The 24,255-nt window shown below is 45.5% G+C and overlaps 1 protein-coding gene across 3 annotated transcripts in view; it reads left to right on the top strand.

Moving 5' to 3' along the window:
• Nucleotides 1-24,255, top strand: part of CAPN8 (calpain 8) — a 288,408-nt gene that overhangs the window by 173,055 nt on the left and 91,098 nt on the right. For all 3 annotated transcript variants that reach the window (XM_069608633.1, XM_069608631.1, XM_069608632.1), the window contains 2 exons: nucleotides 16,776-16,987; nucleotides 20,289-20,325. In XM_069608633.1, the coding sequence (XP_069464734.1) occupies nucleotides 16,776-16,987; nucleotides 20,289-20,325 (249 nt within the window). The remainder of the gene's footprint in view (nucleotides 1-16,775; nucleotides 16,988-20,288; nucleotides 20,326-24,255) is intronic.

The following is a 24,255-nucleotide window of genomic DNA, read 5'->3' as shown; positions in this document are numbered from 1 at the left end:
CTTATTTGGCCACTGGTGAGAAGGGCAAGCATGTCTCCAGATGGTCTCTCGAGGTAGTCCAGTGCCTAAGAAGGTGAGTGATGACTGGTGTAAGGAAGGCATGGTATCAGACAGTAAGACAGACACAAGTGATCACAGTTCAAGGGTGTTTATTGAACTTAAATTGGGTTTGAAAAATGCCTAGCTAATCCTAAATCAAAATGTCAAAATAAAAGGGCCTATGCTAATAACCCTATTGCCAATCCTTACTTCGAACTACAAATGGTGTGGGAAACAATGTTATACAAAAGAAAAGTGTTCAAGAAATGATATGTCGAGATATTTAAGCCGTTAGCTCACCTTCCCCACGTTTTCAGCACGGGACAAGGTGGCACACTCGAGCTTACACTTACTCTGGATTTTCAAGCACGAGGATGCAGTTCAAAATCTCAGTATCGGTGCTTTCTGTGCCAAAATCTATTTGCCATTCAAAGTCTCTTACTTCAGAGGGCCTGATGCGACAAACATTCAAAGTTCGCTTATCCTCAGGATTCTCTTATACATAACTTCTCTTATTCACTTTTCACCCTGGGTTCCCCTCTGCCGGGTTCAGACCCACTTTAACACAAACCCCTCATTTAGACTCCCTCTGCTGGGCTCAGACCAATTCATCTTGGCTTTCCAAACTTTCCTTAGACTTTCGACTTTGCGCAGGATTTTGTTTGTCCCGTCGCAAGACAAATCCTTTCACTTTTGCCACTTCTCAACTTGGTACCTTCGACTGACCACCTACGTGGTGCTGGACCACTCTGTCAAAGTATTGTATCTTTTCCTTTCAAAGTTCAAACACTCATTAGCAGTTCAGCTTTACTTGCGTCTTTCATCACATGCGTTTTAACAATGTTCGTTCCAGTGCTCGCCATGCAATGTTGCTGCTTGCAACCTTGGCTTCAACACAGAGCGGTCTTGTATCGGTCTCCCCAACTCACCGACCGTGTTGATTTCACTGATGCTGCTTTGTTCTTGGAGCCAAGGTTGGTACCATGGAGGCTGCTGCTTCTCCCTGCCTTGATTAATGATGCGGGAGGGCCCCGCGTATCTCTGACACACAATGCAGGATTCTTCAGCCTGGTTTCCTAGTCTTACGCTTTCTACTTTCGAGGGTTCTTGAAAGAAACGGTTCCTGGTTGGAAAGGTCAAGGAAATGTCCCTCCTTTTGATCCCCTCCTGTTTTGCAATCTTTTTTCTCTCGTTGAGCTGCCGTCTCAAAACTGCTTTGCCTCGCTCAGAGTCTGCTCTCGTGCTCTGCTTTTTACCCATGTGGGGAAGTTTAATGGAAGTCAGGTGTGAATAGTTGTCAGTAATTGCCTGACCTCGCCTGACCAATGCATTGGGACATGTCAGATACATGGGTCAGGTGTCAGTCTGCTTTCTCCCATAGCGGGCTGTCCGTGAGAAAGTGGTTGTGTTGTAAAGGAGTGGGGAGTAGAGTTCCTAAGTATCCTTACTGGTAGGATGGGTTAAAGATGCCACAGGGAAGGGGATACCGCTTCTAACCATCCAGCATCCCACTCCCACCCCCTGAAGACCCCTCACCAAGGTGATCCTCCCACACTGGTCCACCCCCCAGGAACTGGATTCAAAAGCGATGTCCTGGCCACCTGGATGACAGATCCTCTGGGACTAGTGGATAAGACACCTTCTGGTTTCACCTACTGGTCTGAGATAGTCGGTCACAAGCCAAGGGACCAGAAAGATGGAAGATGCCAGGCCTATTGGCTCATTAACGTCAGTCCTTGCTGTTGCTTGGCGGTGACTTAACAACTTGAGGAGATGTCGGCAGAGCTTATGGACCCTATCTTCTTGTAAGCAAACTATACTCAGAACCTGGCCTTTACATTTGAGATCCTGTGATGGAATGAGGGAGGATTTTCCAGTTAAACCGGTTCCCAAACTTCTGTACTATGGGCACCACTTCCTGAAAGTTGCTGAATGTTTCTTTGCTGGTCTGTGTGCGTACTATCCAGTCATCCAGGAAAAGATGACAGGAAATGCCTCTTGCATAAATACCTACAGGGTGGATATCAGGCCAAAAGGAAAGGACTTAAAACAGGAAGATTTTGGCAATGCTTTGTCCAGATCAGAATGTGAAGATATTAATCCTAAATATTTATGGAGCAAGGACAAAAGTCCCCTCTGCTTAACATGGGGATGATCTGTTGTAAGGTAGAGATCTCGAATCAGATGGTCTCAATGAACTTGTGCAGTCTTTGAGTTTGAACAGGACACCACTCTCCCATGTGTTCCCGGACTAAAAGGAGAATGAGAAGAAACATTCTGTCCTTATTGCTGGCGTGGCTTCCTCCACAGCTTATTAATGAAAAAGAGCCTGTTGTCTAGCCAACAGGGCCTCAGGTTTCTTTGAAGGTCTGGGTTGTGGCATCTCTCGATGATGACACTGTAAAAGTGAACTCGATATGGTAGCCATCTCTGTTGAATGAGACTGCCCATGCACCTGTGATTTCTGACTCACATAAGGGAAGGGAACAAAGACGTCGACCCACCGGGTCGCCCAGCCCTGATGCATAGTCTGGAATGAGATGTGGAGGAGACTGCTGTTGTGGTTGCAGTTGAGGAACTTGGCTTAGCTGTCTTTGGTTGACCTGCTGAAAAGGGCGACTGAACCTTCTCCAGGAGGACTAGATCTTGGATGCTGGAGGTTTAGGTTTTGTATGGAAGGAAGGTTGTAGTGCTCTGTCAGCCCTCATAGGCCCCCTTAATCTCCGAGATGACTTCCCGCCCCTTGTCCACAGGTTTCTGCGACTGAGGAAAGAACTCCTGCAGCAAGTGCTGTGACCCTTACATTGTCAAACATCAGAGCCAAGATTCATTCCACCTGTCTCTGGATCATCACAATGAGACTTGAACCCCCACCCCCTTCACCCCACACAGCACCTGTCAAAGTCTTTGAAGATTAAATTCACTGTATGCACACTGTAAATGGCTTCTTCAGAGCAGTCACCACCTTTTGGTCAACTGTGTAATTGGGAGTATCATCTTCAGAAGAATCCACCCCATGACCAATACACAATGCATTTGTCCTAGGTCTCGCTGGACTGCAGTGGCCAAGACAGGGTTGTCACCTTCCAAAGCATACTCTCTCATCAAGGACTTTGGGATTGAAGCCTTATCCACTTGCACCCATTCCCACTAAATGACATCTGATATTGTTACTGAGGGACGGACAAGCTGGCTTCCACCTCCTTTAATGATTCCTGAATCGGGAAGAGGAAGGGGCAGCTGGGGGAGGGATCCAGATTTTCCCTGAGATGGGCAATAATATCCAAAACAATATCCTTTGAGACACAGCGCCCCCACATTTCAGCCTCTTAGCTTTCTTCCCCCAGGAACTAGATGAAGTTATGGAGGAAGATCAAGATGAGGAGGGAGCATGGCTCCTGCTGGACTTCCTCTGCCTTTTGACAACTTTGGCCAGGATGTGCTTCTGTGAAACATCAATCCCAAAGTACCTATGAGCCCTGCTCTTATGGTATCTTGTCCCATCCTTTTTGCAGTGATTGTGTATTTTTATTTTTGGCTGACTGGGCATTCACAAACAACAACATTAACCCACTGGCCTAAATCTACTAAATTCTCCTCGCCCACATACTGCAACCGCAAAGGGAAGAAGCCCCGCCACGACCCGCTGCTTGTGGGGTGTGGAGTGTTACCTGAAGAAGCACTCAGTCCATGGTGGAGCAGCTCTGCTCCGTAATAGTCATGGGACCGTTCTAGCAGAGTGTGAGCTGGCAAACCCTGCTGCCCTGCTGGTGAGGGAAAGTTGTACGCTGCGGGCCCTGGACGCCACTCTAGCTTGTCCCGTAAGGTAGAAAAGATTAGCATGCAGGTATGGCCTTGTGGCTGCTTTTGGATGGCTAAGTGGAGGTTAAGGGTAGGAGCCAAAAGGCTCTAAAGCAGTTTAAAAAATGAAGTACTCAGCGGCTATATTATGTAGTGTCTCTGGAAGGATGCAGACACCCTTTCAATGGTATCAGGTAATATTATCCCCATATAATGGTCGCTGTATATAATATCGCCGGGAAAAGGCTGTGGCGATATTATATGGGTGACCATATATATGGGGACAGGGGCAGCAACAAAAAAAAACCCCAAAAAAAAAATTGGGGGCCATTTTTCGGTGAAATGTTTGCATGGCGATATTTTTGAGGGGACATTATTACATGGAACCCTTTCAATTAGTAAGGATGGTGTCAAAGAAGAGGGAGGAGGGGATAGGTCCCATTGTACTACAGATGTATGTGTATATTGTTATGTTATATGTATTTATAGAGCACCAAAGCCCAAAGGCAGCAATAAGACATCAGACAAAAAGACTGACTGACTATATACTACTCAAACAGGAGGGTTTTCACTTGTTTCCTTAAAGTACGATGACATTTTTCCCTTCATATAGGTGATGTATATAGAAAGCAATGCAGCTCTGTGCAACTGAGATCTGCATGTTCATTCAACTCTTCATGACCCTTGTGATGAGGCCCCGTAGGAGGGCAAACGCCATCAAATCCACTGGTGTATCCTAAGGCCCGCCCTTCACCCGGCGCCTGCTCTCGAGTTGAAATCAGCTTCACCTGCTGATCCTTCAACTCACTCTACTCTTAGAGCTCTGAACTTTGCTAAACATTTTACTTCAGAAATTCACAATCAACATTCTTCTTCTCAGCCTTCAACTGCTTCCACCTGTCGCTTCTGCCTTCTTCCTTATATTCCTATATATTCCTGAAACTTATCTCCATCTGCTCTCTTACCCAATTCTCAGAACTCTATACCCACTATCATTTACTTCTGCCACAATTCATCAATCTCTCTTTTTCTCATTCTCTCTCTCTCTAGCATTCTCTCTCCGTTGCTCTCATGTTGTCAATGACCCTCTTTTAGAGCAATGCCATTTTTGCAATACATATATTGCTTCGTATGTTCATCCAATCAAACCTTTGATTTTTCTCCCCAACCACATTGAGTAGGCACTCGCTTTTCTTCCCTCTACTAGACTTGAGTCTGATTTCAAGTCTTTCTGTCTACAGAATCAACTCTCCTTTCCTACACAATTGATCTACTTGCTTCTCTCTTTTTTTAAAAACTTTATTTTCAATGTAGAAAAAGAAGACATCAATGTAAAAGGCAATAACATATTTACAAAAAAATTATATACAAATTCACAGAAACATCAAAAACAACAGCTTTAGAAACAAAACCCACCCTAACCCGCAGTTCACATCTCATTACCTACAAAATCAAATTCAATACAGTTCCAAAAATGTCCCCATATCTTTGCAAACAAACCAATCTTGTCCTGTTTCCTATATAAACGTTCCTCCATAGCTGCCAAATCCCGCATTTCACTTAGCCACGTTTCTTTCTCTAATGTAGCAGCAGATTTCCAATTTCTAAGGACAATTTTCTTACCCACTGCAGCCCCTCTAAATAACCTTTTTTTTGGCATTGAGAGAGATCATCCAAGATGGAATCATTCCCCAGAATTATTGTCTCAAAATTAAAATCAATTGTCACATTCAGGATTTCTTCACAAATTTCACCGACATCGCTCCAAAACCCACGAACCTTCACACAATCCCACATCATATGTTCCATCGTACCATTCACCTGAACACATGCCCAACATTCCGGACCATCCTTTAAACCTCTCCTCCATAAGTTTTCCGGGGTCCAATAGACCCTATTCAGGATCATAATTTGTCTTGTCCGTTCAGTCAAACCTAAGGAACACAGTTTGACATTCTCACACATCCTTGTCCGTGCCAATTCTCCGACTTCATTCAATTCTTAGCAAATCATTGCCTTTATATTCAAGCAGAATCTGCCTGTATACCCGGCTGGCTATGCCGCCCTCATTCACCAAAAATTTCCTCATAAGAAATTCTAGGTTCAGACTATTTTGAAAATCAATCACACCAATAGCCAACTTCAGTTTTCTGTAGTCTGAAGACTTGAAACCTTCAATGTGATATTCTCTTTGTAAATCTCTAGCGCTTTTCCACTCACCCTCAGTGAAGAGGTCACCAACCCAGCTGACACCACCTAAAACCCATTCAGGCCAGAATAATGTTTTGCCATTCAGTTTGATAGAGGGATTCATCCAAATTGACGCATTCAGATCTCTGCATGCATTCACACCCAACAAGACATTCAAATTCTAATTTCTCAATGATGTAGTCAATATATCTTTCACACCTTTCGATGCTGTGGTTAACAATGCCCTAGGTGACAAAGGACCATTAGCACTCGCCTCGGCCGCAGCCCACACACTAGGATTTGTCTCCATGAAATCAACCATGAAAGCACAATTAAAGGCTAGATGATAGGCCCTGAAATTTGGTACTCCTAATCCGCCTTGCTCCAATGGTCACTGTAGCTTCCACAAACACAATCTTGGCGGTTTCCTGTTCCATAAGAATCCTTGTATAAGCCTGTCCAATTCTTTCCAATGAGGTCATACCCAAGATATAGTTGATTTAGGGGCGGACACCATCTTTAAAGCATTAACCTTCCCCCAAAGCGAAAGATTCAGTAAACTCCATCGTTCCACATCATTTTTAAAAGTCACAGTAAGCACATTCATGTTCACACTTACCAGGTCACAGATCTTCAGAGTGATCCAAATCCCCAAATACAACATCTTATCCGGACACCAATGAAACCTCAGATCAGTGACATATTTTTTGCTACACCCAGGAACCAGCGGCATCACTTCTGATTTGCTCCAATTTACTCTATAACCAGAAATCTCCTGGAAAGAAGCTAAGACATCCATTAATGTTGGTAAAGATTGATGCAAGTCCCGCAGGATCAAAAGTATGTCATCTGCAAACAACCATACTTTCTGTTGTAAACCCCAACACGAAACACTGTCTATATCCAGTTCATTTCTAATAACAGCCGCCAAAGGTTCAAATGCCAGAACAAACAACAAAGGAGAAAGGGGGCATCCCTGTCTCATCCCCCTTTCCAGTCTAAAAGGAACAGAGTGAATCCCATTGGTGTTAACATCTGCTGTCGGTTCTGAATATAAGAGCCTAATCCACGATCTAAAATTCACTCCAAATCCCAATTTCTCGAGGACTAAGAACAAGAAATCCCATTCCACCCGATTGAAAGCCTTCTCCGCGTCCAATTAAAAAATGGCTGCATCTTCTGACTCGTCCGTCACCTTATTAATTGTATGGAATAAACGCCTGATGTTACTGGATGTTTTTCTCCCTTTTACAAAACCCGAATGATTTTCATTTATCAACTTCGGCAGAAGATCCTCCAATCTAACAGCCAAGATCTTAGCCAAAATGTTGTTGTCCGTGTTAATGGGACTAATCGGTCTATTGCTCCCAGGGAGCGTCTCATCCTTTCCCTTCTTCGGAAAGACAGATATCATAGCGTGTCTAGTCGAAGTCAGTAGTAGGCCATTAGCCAAACAGGACACATACATATCCTTAAGTAGATTCAGGGCCGAATCTGGCAATATCTTGTAGAATTCTCCCGGAAAACCGTCCGGACCAGGTGATTTCCCAAAATTTTATTTGCTGATGGCCTTCTTAATCTCATCCAGTGTCAGATCCTCCTCTAGTATCTGCGAGTCATAATCAGAAACTCTAGAAAGATTTGCTCTCTCAAGAAAGTCAACATTCCCTATTGGCTCATCAATTTCACTCTTATATAAATGCGCGTGATAATCCTGAAAAAGAGTTAATTTCATCTGGCAGAAATCTGATCCGGCCATCTTTATCTTGAATAGATGCAATTGACCGTTCAGAATCCCTCATCTTCAACCTATATGCTAACCATTTATCACACTTCTCACCTTTCTCAAAATACTCACATTTCAGGTTATAGTATTTCTGTTCCGTCCTTTCCTCAATTATATCATTAAGTTCTCATTGCTCACAACTTTATTCAATGTTGTCTCACTTGGTCTGTGTACTATTTCCGTACTGTTGATCACTTAATTTTTTCCCAATAGGCTTCCTGGACTTAGCGTACTCAACATTGTTCTTTCTTCATTTCACTCTAAGCTTTCCAACCAATCCTGCATTGAGGTTTTAGTGAGGGAAACCTCTACCCCTTAGTATGTCACCCAAGGTTACAGACAGTGTTCTGTTTATGCCACTTACATACCTGCACCTGTCTCCTCTTTTGGTCTATCTTGCAATTGTTGATGCATGTACACCTTACAGACCTGCTGTCCTTCTTTTCCTCAATCTCTTGGCATCTCTGCCTGTCTGCTGTTAATTCAAAGATGTCTTTCAATCTTAATCCATCATAAGCAAAGGTTATTTCTTCCCTGCTTCCATTCTCTATGTATGTAGTTCTTTCTTCTTACTTTCTTTCACTGTGTCTTTATTTATCTGCCTCTGATTTTGATGTGACCGTGAAGTCTTCGCCCTCCTGTTCCAATACTATTTTGCTCCTTCAATCGATTGTTTAATATCCCAAAAATATGTTCATTTCTTATAAATCAGACAATCAAAGTTCTTATTCCCTGTCTTAAACGGAAATTAACAGCCCTTACAAACAAACAAGATGTCTAAAGATCATTGTGAGAACAAACACCAAATGATTGCCTATAACACCGTTTTCTTAGATCTAACTCGTAATTGACCTAAAAGCAAACCTGTACAGCAGGTTTGAATTATCTTGATTTAATTGGACAGCCTTCACAAATTTCATAACAGGTGTTACTGCTTTTTCAATGAGATTATAATGGATGGCAAAGGAAATACATTGCCATGTCGCAATTATTAAAAGCTAAAGGCGGAAAAGGACCTGTGTGACAGATTTTGTATGCCATGGTCTCTAGGTTTGTGTTTTGGGTACTCCTGATAGGATTGAAATAATAGTTTGTAGATTTAAAAGACAGGTTAGCGAGATGTGGAACATGGCAGACTAGTGCAGAATGGTATTACACAACTAACACTCTGTACAAGACTAACCGCATGCCCTCTCCCCTGTTCTCTTACAGATTCCAAAAGAGGTATGTCTTGCTGATGTCGGAGGAGTCAGTGGCCGAGGAGTCGTGAGGGTCTTTGGTGCTCGACAGAGCTGTACCAAAACAGCTTTAAAAAAACAACAGCCTCTCCCACGTGTCCTGTATTAGCTTAATGTTCCAGACCCAAGCCAACTTGTCCATTCTTCCAAACAGTGGTCTGCGGCTCTACGTTACATGTGTCTCGGATGTGACCAGAGGGCTCACATCATATGATAAATAGCTACACCCTTCCCATCAAAGTTCATAACACAAAAGGTGGATCACGTGACACGGAGGGTGGGGGAATTCTGAACCACAAGACTCTTGAAAAGGGGGACATCTTGATCAAGTGTTGGGCTTTTTTGTTTTTTTATGTTGCAAAATGAACTTCCTTTGGCACTTGCGGCTTCCCAATTGCACACCGTGGGAAAGGGTGGCCAGGTGACTTGGCGGGTGTCAACGCCTATTGTAAACTCAGCATTATAAGAGATGACCAAGTACTGCTTAACATTTGACCCCCAAAACATGTTTCCAAGTTGTCATTTCACCAAAATGATTGAGGTAGATGGAGGGTCATCACACAAGTCGTGACCCATTAAGGATTTAATGGGAAGTCATATCACATGATCTTTCACCTGAAAGATGGGGAAGGGTACACGTTTAACCAACGTTAAGATTTAATTTTAAACTTTTAAACAAAATGTTTTGAAAACGAAATGCTTCTGAATCTTAACAGCGCCTTTAACACAAAAAAAACAGCTAGCAGATTCAGCACAAAGAGTATTTACTTTTCTTAGTACTGCAGCCAGTTAAATCATGGGGGTTTCAAGGGTCTCCACAATGGTTGCGAGCAGATGCACAGGAGGGGGAACATGAATACCCCCAAATGAGGCCTGGGATCTCTCTCCTATTTCCTAGCGCCTAGCCCGAGAACGAAGAAGGGGCGAGAAACGAATCTAAGTGACAAGTCACAGCACAAATGAAGACCCCCTGGAGGGGCTGATAATCTGAGATCTCAATCCGGGGGCGGGAGGGGGGCGAATCAATATCCAATAGCGTTATACTACTGTGGGGAGGGGGGACTTAGCCTATAGTTAGACAACTGTGTGACACATCCAAGACATGGGCAAAGAAAATGTACTAATCGAAGAGATTACCACATGCAAACCTAGGTAGAAAGCAATGCAGCATGGAGTGGATCAGGTACTGAGGGGAAAACCATAAACTAACCTGCAAAGGGTGCATGGGGGGAGGGGAGCCACGCTAAAGGGGGAGATCTGTGCGCCATTATGCTGGAAGGACCCCAAACTAAAGTGTGGACTCTTAATCAGAGTGAGGAATCCTATGCTAGAACTCAAACAGTGTAATTATGCTCTAATGATAGGATTCTAATATAAGAAAGGGAAATCTAATCTAAAAGGTGAACCCAAAGTTAAGGAAAAGTTAAGGAAGACTTGCGTTTGATTATCTCAATCTTTACTTGTATTTTTTTCTATTTGTGACAAAGGTTGCCGGTCCAGAAACAACAGTTGTTTCCGGACCGTCAAACTACGAGTTCTGCTCGCGGGTGTCTTTGCGCCTGCCAGGTCGCACTTGGCGCGCGGAACGGCACCCACGAGCAGACCATGACGGATGCATTCATGAATGGTGCCGGTGCATCAGTCCTCCCCATTCCCATTGAATCCAATGGGACTCAAATGGGAATGGGGAGAAAAAATGTCAGTGCCCGGCAATGAGGAATTACCGGGACCGCCAGGACCGTAATGCCCCGGTACGGCTCCATTGCCGGGCGCCAGAAAAAAAATTACTATGGCGGCAGCCGTGCCATTTTTACCGACACGGCTGCCGCTGGACTCATGATGAGGCCCATGTGTTTGGCCTGTTGCTCTGAAGTGGTAGGCCAGAGCAACACAAGGGATGTCACCAAGGGCCGAGGGTTTTTACCAGCCGGTGAAGACCCCTACAGCCCCCATTAAGTCCATGAACACCCGGCAGAAGCCAGGTCTGCGTCATGACTGCAAGCAAGTGTTTGCCAAAGCAGAAAGCAAGGTATGAGAGAAAGCCAGAGAAACGTGTGGCGCGGACGCTGTTGCCGAAACTCTTTGAAAGTGGTGGCAGAGAGACCCGGCGGGAGAGAGGAGGCAAGGCAGGCACAAGAGCACAAGACGAGGACATGCACAGGCACACTACCTGCTTGGGGAGGGGTAGAGAGAGGCCCCCAAAATGAGTGGAGAAGTGGCGGCCCGCGCAGCGGTCAGGGAGCAGGGAACGCAAGGCAGCATACTGACAGCAAGAGCCTGCCATCCCTGCTCAGGGATTGGCTGAGCAGAATTCCAAGGGTGCTAACCCAGCTCACTAGAAATGTGGATCATTTCATAGCACGCGGGTGTCCAATGCCGGCCATGTACACAAAATGTTCGTTACACTGAATGGCTATAACTATGTATAAAAGGCATTGACGCCGAGTATTACAAAATATCTGAGCACAAAGCAGGTACCCCATGCCTTCAAAGAGTAAAATATAAAAGTGAAAAAATTACTACTGCTCTGCAGCTGTCTGGGATGAATAGTGGCTAAAGCACCCACTCAGCACGACACTAATACTAAACCCAGGGCCGGCTCTAGAATTTACTGCGGCCAAGTGCAGCAAAATAAGTGTGGGCCCATTAATTTGCATGTGATAAATTCACAGGAAGTGACATCACAGGAAGTGGCATCTCAAGATAATCACCACTATGTATGTAGGTAGCAGCGAAATAATGATAATCCGAGAGGAGAATTTCCAATAACTACACTAGCAAAGTATAAAAGGTGCCCACCTTTTAAGCCCAACAATTTATAATGAAATATTCCAAAGAAAACAAAATCCAAACAAGAGACGTGAGATTTAATGTCACTTTCATGTGTTCTTGTGGTCAAGCGTCTGCATTGAAAACATGACAACCTGGTGTGAAATCCTAGTAGCTGAACACTTGAGCAAGCACATTTTTTAATGCTGGCCTCAAAAAACACAGAACCAGGGTTTCGTCTACCCGTTGAAAAAAGTGGGCGGACACTGTCCACCCACACGTATCGACTTGTGCCCTGAAAATCAGTACAGGGCCAGAACCAGAGAAAATATCCCCTCCAGTCTCCAGGATGACAACCTCTCTTGTCACATCCTGGGTAAATATTCATGGCTCACTTGCAGGCTTCATATATAATGTGAGGAAAATGTTACATTCTACTTAAACACTCTTTGGCTTGGTAACTCTAAACATGTGGAAATAAGGCAAATAGCTAAAACGGTTTTTTGCAATATGTTTAATTGTGCTGGAGGAAGGCACAGATTTTAGGCGGCTAACTGCTGCTTTGCATGTGCTTTCAAGATAAAAATGCCCCTTTGCAGTTCTTAACACAACAATGGTCTCTTAAATAGGCCATCTACAGTAAATTGCACCCACTTTAAACGCTCTGCTTTAAGAAAGAAAGTGATCAGCAGTGCGTATGAGGTCCTTAGCGCCTATTGGGCTGCTGGGATAGGGGTTGGGGGGTTGTTGCTCCAGAGTCACAGAAGGAGGTTGACAGGTGACACGTTGCCTGCCCAGAAGAAACAAACGGGAGCCAAACCTCGAGGGACAGCAGCCCCTTTTATATTCCTGCAAGCTTCCCCGTCATGATGCAGGCTGCAGCGTGTGCCACTTGTGTGCTCACAGTGGACTGCAGCAAGCTTAGGGACTCTGAGCACACGGCCCACGCTGCAGCCTGCAAGAGGGAGCCAACGGCTCGCTCTGCGTGGGGCCCTAGCAGGCGCGGGCCAAGTGCAGCTGCACACGTCTAGCGCTGACCCTTAATAAACCAGCAATTACCCAAATCATAGAGGTGAAAAGTCATGGCCCTCCTTTGCCATTTAGGGTAGTGCAGGCCAAGGGATGGTTTATTCTTCAGGAGTGTGAGCTGGTACAGAAGCCATCCAAACAACAATAGTACTCTGCTACCAACGTAAAAGAATGTCCAAACAAGCTTCTATAAAAAAAAAGAATCTTTACTTATACCAACAAAAACGCACACAAATAATAAAAACACTGATGACCCGCCACTGTAAGGGAAAACACAGAGAAAGGAGACTTTAAAATGAACAGTAAAGAGGCACTCTGCGTTTGAAGACAGAGGTACTCAGGTAAATATTCTAGCACGAAAATGGCAAAGTTATTACAGAAAGGTGCTTAAAAGTCACTAGGACCCTGTAAGGCAGACCAGGGTGACAGCGCTTCATCAAATACCTTTACAATCTTTTGTTTCTGGATCAACAGCATTGAGCTAGGCTTTTCAGCATCAAACCAGGAGCCTTGGTTCTTCTGCCGCAGATCTGTGGTCTAATTGGGCAGCGTTGGCCACGGGTTCCAATGAATCAGTGCTGTTCGGGAGCGGTGATGACTTGCAGATCGAAGACGCTGGGAAGCGGCAAGTAGTGTGGGGCTAGAGGGGCTCAGAGCATCAGTGCGCTTGGGTGGAGAGAAGGAGAGACTTGCCTTTGGCGTCGAGAGAGCTAGACCGGCTCAGCGCGTCACTGGGGTTCGGCACCAACACCGCTTGGCAGGTGGTGTTAAATTGGGGATGCTATAAGACTCTGCGGGTCTCGGATGTAGCGACCATCAGCGTTGAGCAAAACACATAAATGAGTGAGGCGGTCGTGCTTCAAAATCGAAAATGACTCCTGCAGTTCACTTGCAACCGTTTGGACGGCATTGAAGGTGCCCAAACCAGCATTAAGGTGGTTCAGAAGTGAAGGCAGAGCCAAGGGTTGCTTGCTGGGAGACGGTCTAGGTAAATCCTTTCCTCTGCCCTTCCCAATCAGGAAGCTTTGTAGAGAGCACTTACAGGGTTCTGTCACCTCCAGTGAGTATGGTCCTGGATGCCAGTGTTTCAGGTGCAGTAGGCCCATCGCGGAAAATGCTATTTTTGCATTTGCAATTCTGTTTGTGAGGTGAAAATGTGAAATAATAGAAATTCGAATAACAAGCATGAGTGCTGCTATTTAGGGCTAAGAGCAAGTGCAAGGGAAACCGCCGCATGGACGGCCACGCCCCTGCATGCATCAGAGATACTTTTCCAGCAGGAGTCAATCCTCAGCCACTCCCCCTGCCTGCAGGCGGCACAGGTCTGCTAGTGCAAAAGGATTTACACTGGCCTATCCACCTTTGTGCCTCATCCCACATGCCGGTCAGCAAACCGCTTTCAGAATCAACCCTTGTGTATTGAGGAGCACTCATAATAATATGGAAGAGGGGTCCACAGAACTGACCAATGGGTAATATTGAGGCCTTCACTGCAGTACAATAACTTTGCAACAAGCAACTTTACAAAAAACATCCCCCATTCGTTGCAGTACACAGGTAAGGTACAAGTAAACGAGACACGGCTGCTTTAGCCGTGCCGGTAGACAGGTAAGGCACACAGTGTGATATGCACATCTGTTTAATGGGGGCAGCACTCCATGCCCCAAACACCTATCTTTATGTTGTATTTTATAGTGTCGTGTCATGGAAAAATTAAACACGGGGCAAGGAGTCTTGAGCTAATGCAATTGATACTGAACTATGCAAAGATTCCAGAGCTAACACTGGGAATCATGATTTAAAGGGAGAAGCCAAAACGAAATGGAAAACCATGAGACAATAAGGGAGCCTCGAGCAAGTGGAAATAATTATTTGAGTAATTAGAACCCTGGACGGGTGAATAGCCCTTTCCCATTGGTCAATTTGCGGGCTATACGAGCCGGTATGGGCTCAGAGTTTTTCTATAGCCCGGGAGTTATCATATAGCGTGCAAATATGGCCTTTGCTATTTTTTGTTTTAGCTCAGAAAGTCGAGCACTTACAGTGATTTACTTCCCTCTAGTGGCCTTGTTTAAAATGACATCTTCTTACATATACAGTCCCTTTTTCGTTTATTAGTGAAAATGAATGAAAAGAATAATTTACTATAAATAAGCATGACGTATCTATCATGTTATTTTTCACGTTTTTTCTAAACTTAAATATTCCACCTGGAATATTTAAGTTCTGAAGAAATATATAATAATGTAAAACGTTATGGGCTCTCATACCTCGTTAAAGGTCCTCCCGCATACCTTCGGCCCTCATGCGAGGTCTATAAAGCTATATTAATATTAATTGGGAGTAATATTGGCTTACGGCGGAAGTTGGAATAACGAATTTAGGAGTTAAGTGAAGTGTGGAGAGATGTGGTTCTAGTAACACCTCACTGACTCCTGCAGTAACATTACCAATAATTACACCGTTTATGGGCTGGCCTCAACCAGCATGCTGTATTAAAGGCCACCAATTAAATAATGCTGTCATTAACCAATGCACTCGGAATTTGTAGAAATCATTAAACACAGCTGTCAATACACATTAGTATTGAGCCATTAAGGGCGTGGGTCAGAGAGCGATGTATGAAATGTTGAGAGAGACAAGAGCAGCTCTTTCAAAGAGGAGTGTCTTAGAGCATTGAGTATAATTGGTACTGTAGCATCTGAGTGATAGTATTATCATAGCTCTCAACCATTTGTGTTGCAAAGGCGGGTGAAATCACCCGATTTTGTTTTTGGCGGGTGAGACGCCCATTGGAATTAATGGGCGTGCAGGAGGCTTGGCGGGTGAGTCAGCCCTTTACAAGGCGGGTGACACCCGCCAAAAGCGTGTGAGTTGAGAGGTATGGTATTATTTGCCTTCCTGCATGCCGCACCTCTCCCTGCCCCCACAACCACTTTGTCAGAATGGGCACACCGCTTGACTCACACTCCTTATTTGTGCTCGCGGTGACACCCTCTATGGTTAAGCGATAAAGCAACCAATCACACAGAGCAGCCTCGCCCCATTGACCCATAACCCACTTCGCAGCAGTGAATGTACTGGACGCCCAGCATGACACGCACACTTTCTGAATGCCGCCATTTTGATGATTCAGGTGCCTCAAGCGATAGCCTGTATAACAAACGCGTGTTTCATTGAAGTCACTGTTGACTGTAGTAGGAGTCTCGAATATTGACATGAAACAGTACACATTGTGTCTACAAAGGCATGGCTGGATTATGATATCAAGGCCTTGGACTCATTTCCACACATTCCCTCAGCCGATAGCCACTGACTTGGGCTCTCCCGTGCATATGGCCACGTACATGGCCAAATAGGTGAGTATACTGCACACTGCTTCTTAAAATGTACAATACAGACACTGGTGTGTCGTTAATTAATATTTTGTGAATCAGGGTAGGCCCAACGCAGCTGACACCTTTTCTCAGGCCGCTTAGTATATTTGGGAAATATTGTAGGTATATTTTAAAGTTGTATGTACCATACTTAAAGTGAGGCAAGAGGACATTAATATTACATCCATCTTTCAGAAATTGGATCTAAACTTAAGGATGGAAGATAGCCACAGTAGTTTCCTGCTGTAACTAACATCTTGCACTAGCCAGAGCATTGCAATATCAGATTAACTCAAATGTTACGATGGCCGCATTATTTGCCTAACAACAAACACTTTCTGATCGATAAGATATCGGGGGGACTAATAATTAAACTAGAAGGGAGCGTGTGGAGTGTGGACAGTCACTATATGGCTGAAAAACAGCTCATCGCATTGCGACCAAGGTTCTTACGATTGATAGAAACTCCTGTGCCTTGATTCTGTGTTAATACCTACTTTGTTACCTAATGACAGGTGCACCCGTGTTCATTGTTTCCACATATAGCTTGAAAATCACACGGAAGTCCATCTAAACCGAGATTTCTTCTTGCGGAATAAGACGGTGGCCCGCTCGGATACCTTCATCAACCTGCGAGAGGTGTCCGGGCGCCTGAAGCTGCCCGTCGGGGAGTACCTCATCGTGCCGTCCACCTTCGAGCCCTTTAAGGAGGGGGACTTCTGCCTGCGCGTCTTCACCGAGAAGCAGGCCAAAGCCATGTAAGCCTGACAGCCATGCTGGGGGGCGGGGCGATATGCACATAGACGCGCGCGCCCCTTCCGTCACCCATCACTCACCACGGGACGTGTTCATGTGTCCGGCCCGCCTGGTTAGATTTCAATGAAGTCACATCTTGCATTTTGAAGGCGCTTATGCATTTTTGTTAATGTTTACGTCATCACCGGGGCTGGATACCTCGACGTAGCTTCTGGGCGGGAGAGTTCAATATTGCGTTTGAGGGGACCGGAACAGGAGGGTGGGGCCTGGAGGGTGGGGCTCGAGCTGAGTTTTAATGATGACTAATACAGAAGAACGGTACACTGGACTTTAGTGGCATGATGTGAAGTTTGTGTTTCGGTGGTCAGACACACAGGTAGGTGGCAGTGTGGGAAGGAGGAGTTATAAATGGCGTGTGAATACGAACATACATGTTTTGGTTCTGAATGACAATGTCATTGGTTATTATTTTATGTTAGTCTTGTTGCCTGCAGTCGCAAGTAATACAAGCTCTGAACTGCCGTGAACCCACATCGAAGGTTTTAGAGGTCACAAGGGAAGTGCAGTCCGTTATCCAGGGTTAAGAGCAGTTAAGGAGCTGGTATGGCCCGGCTTCAGGGGCCAATAATGCTATTGGTACCTAAACGTAGTGCTAATGGTCGTTTCTAAGGCACTGGGTTTGAAAAACCTGAAACCGAGAGCCCTCTGTCCACTCACAATAACCTCTTCAAGATGGCTGCCATAGAAAACCATGGGGCATGCCTGGGGCAATTAGCCCCCTTGATATGGCCAAATGAGAAACATCTTTCAGCCATCACCTCTTTGTTTTTGCTTTGTCACCCCGAGTGGGACGAGTACGCCCAGACGTGGGTCCCGTGCCTGCTGGGCCTAGAGACCTAAGCTACTCCTCACTGATGAGCCCCAACAAGGGTGAAACATGTTTGGGGATGCTTGTGGTCTCGTGCAGAAGGGATGTGACCTAGCAGTTTCGGCTGGACTGCCCCTTTTGGGGTGGGGCCAAGCCTGATTTGCATATGGTCTTTCCCCTTCTGTAATGGCTTGGCAGGCGAAGAACGATGGTCTGGAGGGTTGCCCAGAGCAATGCCAGTGGTTAAGATTCATTCTAAACCTTCCAGCCATCACCTCTTTGTTTTTGCAGGGAGGGGGCACAGACAGACCATAGCAGGCCCTTAATGAGTGGGAGGTGCCAGGCTGGTAATGGTGACATCATAATCTGAGTAGACAATTTCATTACCAAATGATGAATTCTGAGTTCATTGCTTTTTGTGCTGTCTGTTGTGCCGTAGGCCATAGCACCAGTCTTCCATCTTAGTGGAGGGAAGCTGCACCTGCTGACCACGCATAAGTGGATAAATGCATACAACGAGTGCGCTATAGCAGGCCGTCACCCTCTAACTGTGGGAGTAAAGAGCAGGGGCTCATGTAGCACTCCACAACATTAGCAGAATAGAGTGGTGATTGTGGAAGGGATCACTGCTCCCATTGGTTTAGGAACCAAAGCTTCTTTGCATAAGTGCCTAGATGCCTCCGGGCTATGTGCGCTATACAAATGACAAATAAATAAATACATATGGCTGGTCCTATTCTGTAATGATGCAAGAGCCCTAATATAATGGTATGGCAGGCTGCCAGACCAATGCCAGTGGTTATGATTTATTCGAAACCTTCCATCCAAGATGTTTTTGTTAAAAGTCTGTCCCCCTGAGAGAAATATGACCAGAGAAGGGTCCCTGCAAGGGGCACGATAGGTGCCCAGCTGTATCTCAGGGATAAGGCCCAGCAGGGCTCTAAAGCCTCTTGGGCTAATTGAATCCTGTCCCGGGAAGGAGCGGCCTTGAGGTTCAAGTTGCGCAGTTCACACTGGACTTCTCCCAGTGGTGGCAGACCAAGGTTGGTTTGCATAGACTGGTCCCCTTCTATAAAGACAAGAACTGTGTTTTCAACACTATGCACACCTCTATTTAGGATGGTAATTGTATCAAGGTAACTTACTAGAATTCTAGGTATTTAAAGTTATTTGATTTTAAGAAAACTTGAGGTGCAGGGGAGAATATCTCAACCTTGGCACCTGGGTCGGTACTGAACAAAAAAAGAAGGTGGATGTTCCCAGCTTGGGGAACTCCCGTCCCCTGCACACTATCCAAGATCTGTATAAACAGAAAAATAATTTGACAATGAGGTGTACTCTCATGAGACAATGTAATGTAACACTGTCATCTAGAGTCACCAAAAGGACTTCATATGTTTTTAGGAAAGTTCATAAATTCTTAATTTGTTGTGGGTCAGATTGAACAACAATTTTCAATCAAAACATAATGTAAATAAGTACAGTAACAAGATTTTCACCATTGTGTGAAAATCTTGTTACTGTACTTATTTACATTATAACTTTCCTAAAGACATATGAAGTCCTTTTGGTGACTCTAGATGACAGTGTTACATTACATTGTCTCATGAGAGTACACCTCATTGTCAAATTATTTTTCTGTTTATACAGATCTTGGATAGTGTGCAGGGGGCGGGAGTTCCCCAAGCTGGGAACATCCACCTTCTTTTTTTCCCCCTTCTATAAAGACACAGAAGGGCTCAAAACAATGGCATGTAGGGCTGATTCGAGCAATGCTAGTGGTTATGATAAATTCAAAGCCACCCATCACCTTTTGGTTGTAGTTTGTTTCCCTAAGTGGGGTCACATGTTATCTGTAGACGATGACATGCAGTGAGACCAGGGGCGGCAAAGTAAGATGTACTGGGGTAGTACTATTGGGAAGTAATATACCCAATTAGTGGAATAAATGCCAGGATATTGGGGTCCTGCTCTCACCTCTGTGGCTAGTGGTAAAGTTGTGGGAAAATGCCATTAAACTGGCCAATCACTGGCACCCAAGAGGAGCCAAACTGTGCCTTGAAACACTTGTGTATAGGCGCGTTATAAATGCCATATCATATCATCACCAAGGCGAGCCCTCGGCTAATGGTGGACCTAGGCGTGATGAGGTGCTCATTGATGTGGATGGCTATACAGGCCTTCCTGGCTGCCAAAATATAGAGTGGGTTGGCACCACCAACAGGCACCGGACCACATCCAAGATACAGCAGCGGAATTATAGGGGTCTGTGGAGCTGGATAGCAGATCATCTGAGACTTGTTAGAGTCACTGGGTTGGAGCAGCATGAGTGTTGAAGTTTTGCAATATATCTGGAGTTTTTTGTTTAGTTGCGATGAGTGAAGTATTTTGCTAACAGAAGACAATAGCCCTTTTCCTTTTCTTTTGCCTTTCAGAGAAATTGGTGATGTCGTGAAAGCAAAGCCCTACGAGGTAAGCACCTCATTCCTAAACAGTTGACTTTAGATGCGATCCCCACAACATACCCACTGACTGGAGGGGTTGGCTGTATAGGGACATTAGCTGACACTGACCCTCATCCTTGGTGACAGTAGAACCTCCTTTCGCGCAACGCTCTAGTCTGGAAAGCCGTGGGCAAGTTCCCCGATACCTGCCCATCCTTGGTAGCGCTCATGCCCGGCCTTAGGGGCGGGCGGGAAGGGCGACCGCCCGGTGCGCCATTAGCCCCCTGCTACGACAGCTCAGGGGAGACTTTCAAGGGTTCCCCTGAGCTGGCGTAGTGAGAGAAGGCGCGGCAGGCGCCCTTTTGTTATTAAATGCACCCGCGGCTTTGGATCAGTACCCTAGTCAGATGATTACCTCCCCGCTCTGACACGGGAGCGTGGCGGTTTTCATTGGAATAGGGCACTCATGCATTAGCAGGAGCGCCCTATTCCAGTGATTGACTCAAAATTGGCGCCCCCCCCATTGCCCAGGGGCATGCAGGGAGGGGAAGCTGCCACTTTGTTTTATACAGCCTGAGGCGCTGCCGCCACTAAGGCCCACCCTGGTAGCGCTAAATAATTTGATGCCCAGAGACTGTGCCTAAGAGAGGGGGCAGCTCAAGTAGACACACTTAGACTCTGCACATCCAAGCATGATAGGAAATAAAGAACGTTCTAATGTCACAAGTAACATGAGCATGTTTCGAATGTGTGGGTAAGTGTGTAATCTGCCTCAAGTTGTCCGTCATGATCTCACTGTAGTTAATTTATTCCGTTATATATTTTATATTTTTCTATAGTGGGGCCACGCCCCAAAATGGGTCAGAGTTCTAAATCATGGATCTCCCACAATATTTATTACACAGGATCAGGAGGGTGAGATTAGGTAAGCGGGCTATTGGAGGTGTAAATGTGTGGGGAAGAGTGTAAATGCTTCCAGGTGAGCTAGCTAGCCGCCAGAGTGATAAGATCCTAGCTAGGAGCCATCACTCTGGCTGTAAGAACAGATAAACGGTCCATTGGAGTTATAAAGGTGTATGGGAAGAGGGAGGCTGGGGGGAGTTGGGGAGTTTGCAGTGGTAATTATTGGTGAACGAGCCTCCACCCAAGCGCCGCCGCGCATTAGGTAGAGGATAAGGGAGGACAGAGCCGGGGCGGAATATGGATGAAGATGGGAGAATTTAGGATAGCAACCTGGAACATCAGGGGACTCAATAGCTACCTGAAGAGGAACAAGATCATACTGTACCTGAGGAGGCAAAAAAATAGACATAGCCTTATTACAGGAAACTCACCGCATGAAAGAAAAACAGGAGGTTATAGGAAGAAAATGGAAGGGGACTACTATCGGAGCAACATACTCAGCATATGCCAGGGGGGTAATTACTTGGGTCGCGCCACATATACCCTTTCAGTTATTGCAGTCTACAGTGGAGCCATATGGGAGGATGGTGATACGAGGAATGCTGGAAAATAGAGAGATATGCATCATTAACACATACGCCCCATATCAAGATACAGTGGCCTATTTCAAGGCCCTATATGGCAAAGCCAGCTCATACCTGGGAGGCGCGGTCATATCTGGAGGAGATTTTAATTGTGCGCTGGACCCCAGGGTGGATAGATCGGATACAAAACTAGATAAACCCACCCCCGCAGCCAGAACCCCGAAGACACTGCTGGGCGACTTCCAGCTGGAAGACGTATGGAGGCAACACCACCCGAATGATAGACACTACTCCCACTACTCAGCTCCACAAAACTTGTACACACTACTAGATTACATGTTTGTTAATCCAGAACTCACCAGGGAGACAGTGAGGTCGGAATACAAAGTGAGGGTACAGTCGGACCATTCACCCTTAGTTCTAACATGGCAGCATCAGCCCCCCAGAGGCAAGATTCCAACGTGGAGGCTCAGACCCTAAGCACTAAAAGATGCAGAGTTCAGAGAGGACCTGAGGGAGGAAATAATAGAGTACTTTGAGAATAACACTGGCAGCGTAGCATCAGAGGGTACACTGTGGAAGGCATTTAAAGTGGTGGTGAGAGGGGCAGCGATATCCAGATCCAAGGGGCTCCAAGGGGGCATAATACGCGAACTACAAGAGGCAGAAGGGAAACTAGAGGCAATCATGTGCAAAGGAGACTCCTCACAGGAGGACGCTGATACCATGAGCCAACTACAACAAGAATGTAATGGGCACTGGGAGAGGTTATGTAACTTAAATTATAAGACATACATAGAACAACAACATGCAGGAGGGGATAAACTGGGGAGACTGCTGGCATTGTTATACAAAAACGAGACGCCCAGACCAGCGATAAGAGAGACGAGGGGAGAAAATAGCCAGATATGGGATACTCAAGGGAGCGTACACGGGGGATTTCTTAACACTTATACCAAGACACTGGGATGGCAGAAGTGCAAGAGATAAAGAGACATTAGAGGATATTGGGTTACCTAAACTGAGTGCAGAGGAGAAAGAGAACCTGGATGCCCCAATCACACTAGAAGAACTAGAAACAGTGGTCAAACACTTACCCACTAGAAAAACCCCAGGGGCAGATGGGCTCCCTAATGAGTTCTACAAAACATACAGGTTGGAGGTGCTCCTCCCGCTACTGGCAATGCTAAATGAGGCATTCAAGATAGGAAAATTACTAGAATCCCTGAGGGAGGCAATCATTATCCTCGCTTCTCAAACCCAACAAGCCAAGCACGGATTGCGGGTCTTATAGACCGCTATCCATGCTAAACCAGGATAGCAAAATACTCACAGCAGTACTGGCAAACAGACTTAAACTGGTCATAAGCAAACTTATACACCCTGACCAGGCCGGATATGTTTCGAGCCGAAATATAACCAACAACCACAGAAGGCTCCACCGCGTCATAGAACATGCAAATGGCGATGCAGGTGAAATAGTAATTTTTTAGTTAGACGCAGTGAAAGCCTTTGACTCCGTAAGATGGCCCTGGTTGATGGCGACTTTGAAAGAATATAGAATGGGGCCTGGGTACCTGAGGTGGGTGAAACTGTTATATAGCTCGCCAGTAGCTAGAGTTAAGACGGGGGCGATTATATCGGATAAATGGCAACTCAGCAGAGGAACGAGACAAGGCTGCCCATGGTCTCTGATGCTGTACATCCTCGTGCTAGAACCCTGAGCGATATCTAAGACAACAGTAGGAAGAGGTAGGGGTCTACACCAAGGGAGGACTGCATCTAATATCATTATATGCAGACAATGTGCTGCTGTACCTAGGGTACCCAAAGGAAAACCTGCACTACATCCTAGAAGTAATGAAGCGGTTCGCGTCACTCTCTGGCATAGCGGTCAACCCCAAGAAGTCGTGTATATTTCCCCTAGGGAGATATAAAGAAATCCCACAAGAACACCTACCTGTTTTACAGATACCCTGGGAGATCAGAACGTTTAGATACTTGGGGATTGATATATATCATGAAGTAGAAGAGGAACACAAACATAACACAGAGAAGGCAGTAGCAAACATCGAAAACAGCATGAGGTTTTGGGCCAAACTCCCCCTAGCCATGGTGGGAAGGGTGGTATTGTTGAAGATGGTTGTATTGCCTAGGCTGCTGCATTTTTTTGTGAATATCCCAAATATGCTGCCCAGATGCTTTTTTGGTAAACTACAGAGCTTATTAAGAGGCTTTATTTAGCACAACACCAGAAATAGGATTGCCCTGTGGAAACTACAAAACACGTATGATAGAGGGGGGGGGCATAAGATTGCCTAACTTCGAGATAAACCATTTGGCCGGGCAGCTACAGTATGAGGCTAAGTGGCTAATAGAAGACACGACAGCGGAATCCAGACTGCTAAGAGATGAATGTGCCCCATTTTTCCTGAAAGAACTGATATGGCTGCCTAAATCAGAGATAAAAA

This window comes from Ambystoma mexicanum, chromosome 4q (assembly GCF_040938575.1).
Source record: "Ambystoma mexicanum isolate Mex_15411 chromosome 4q, UKY_AmexF1_1, whole genome shotgun sequence".
Lineage (NCBI taxonomy): Eukaryota > Metazoa > Chordata > Amphibia > Caudata > Ambystomatidae > Ambystoma > Ambystoma mexicanum.
This window is presented reverse-complemented; position numbering and strand designations above follow the sequence as displayed.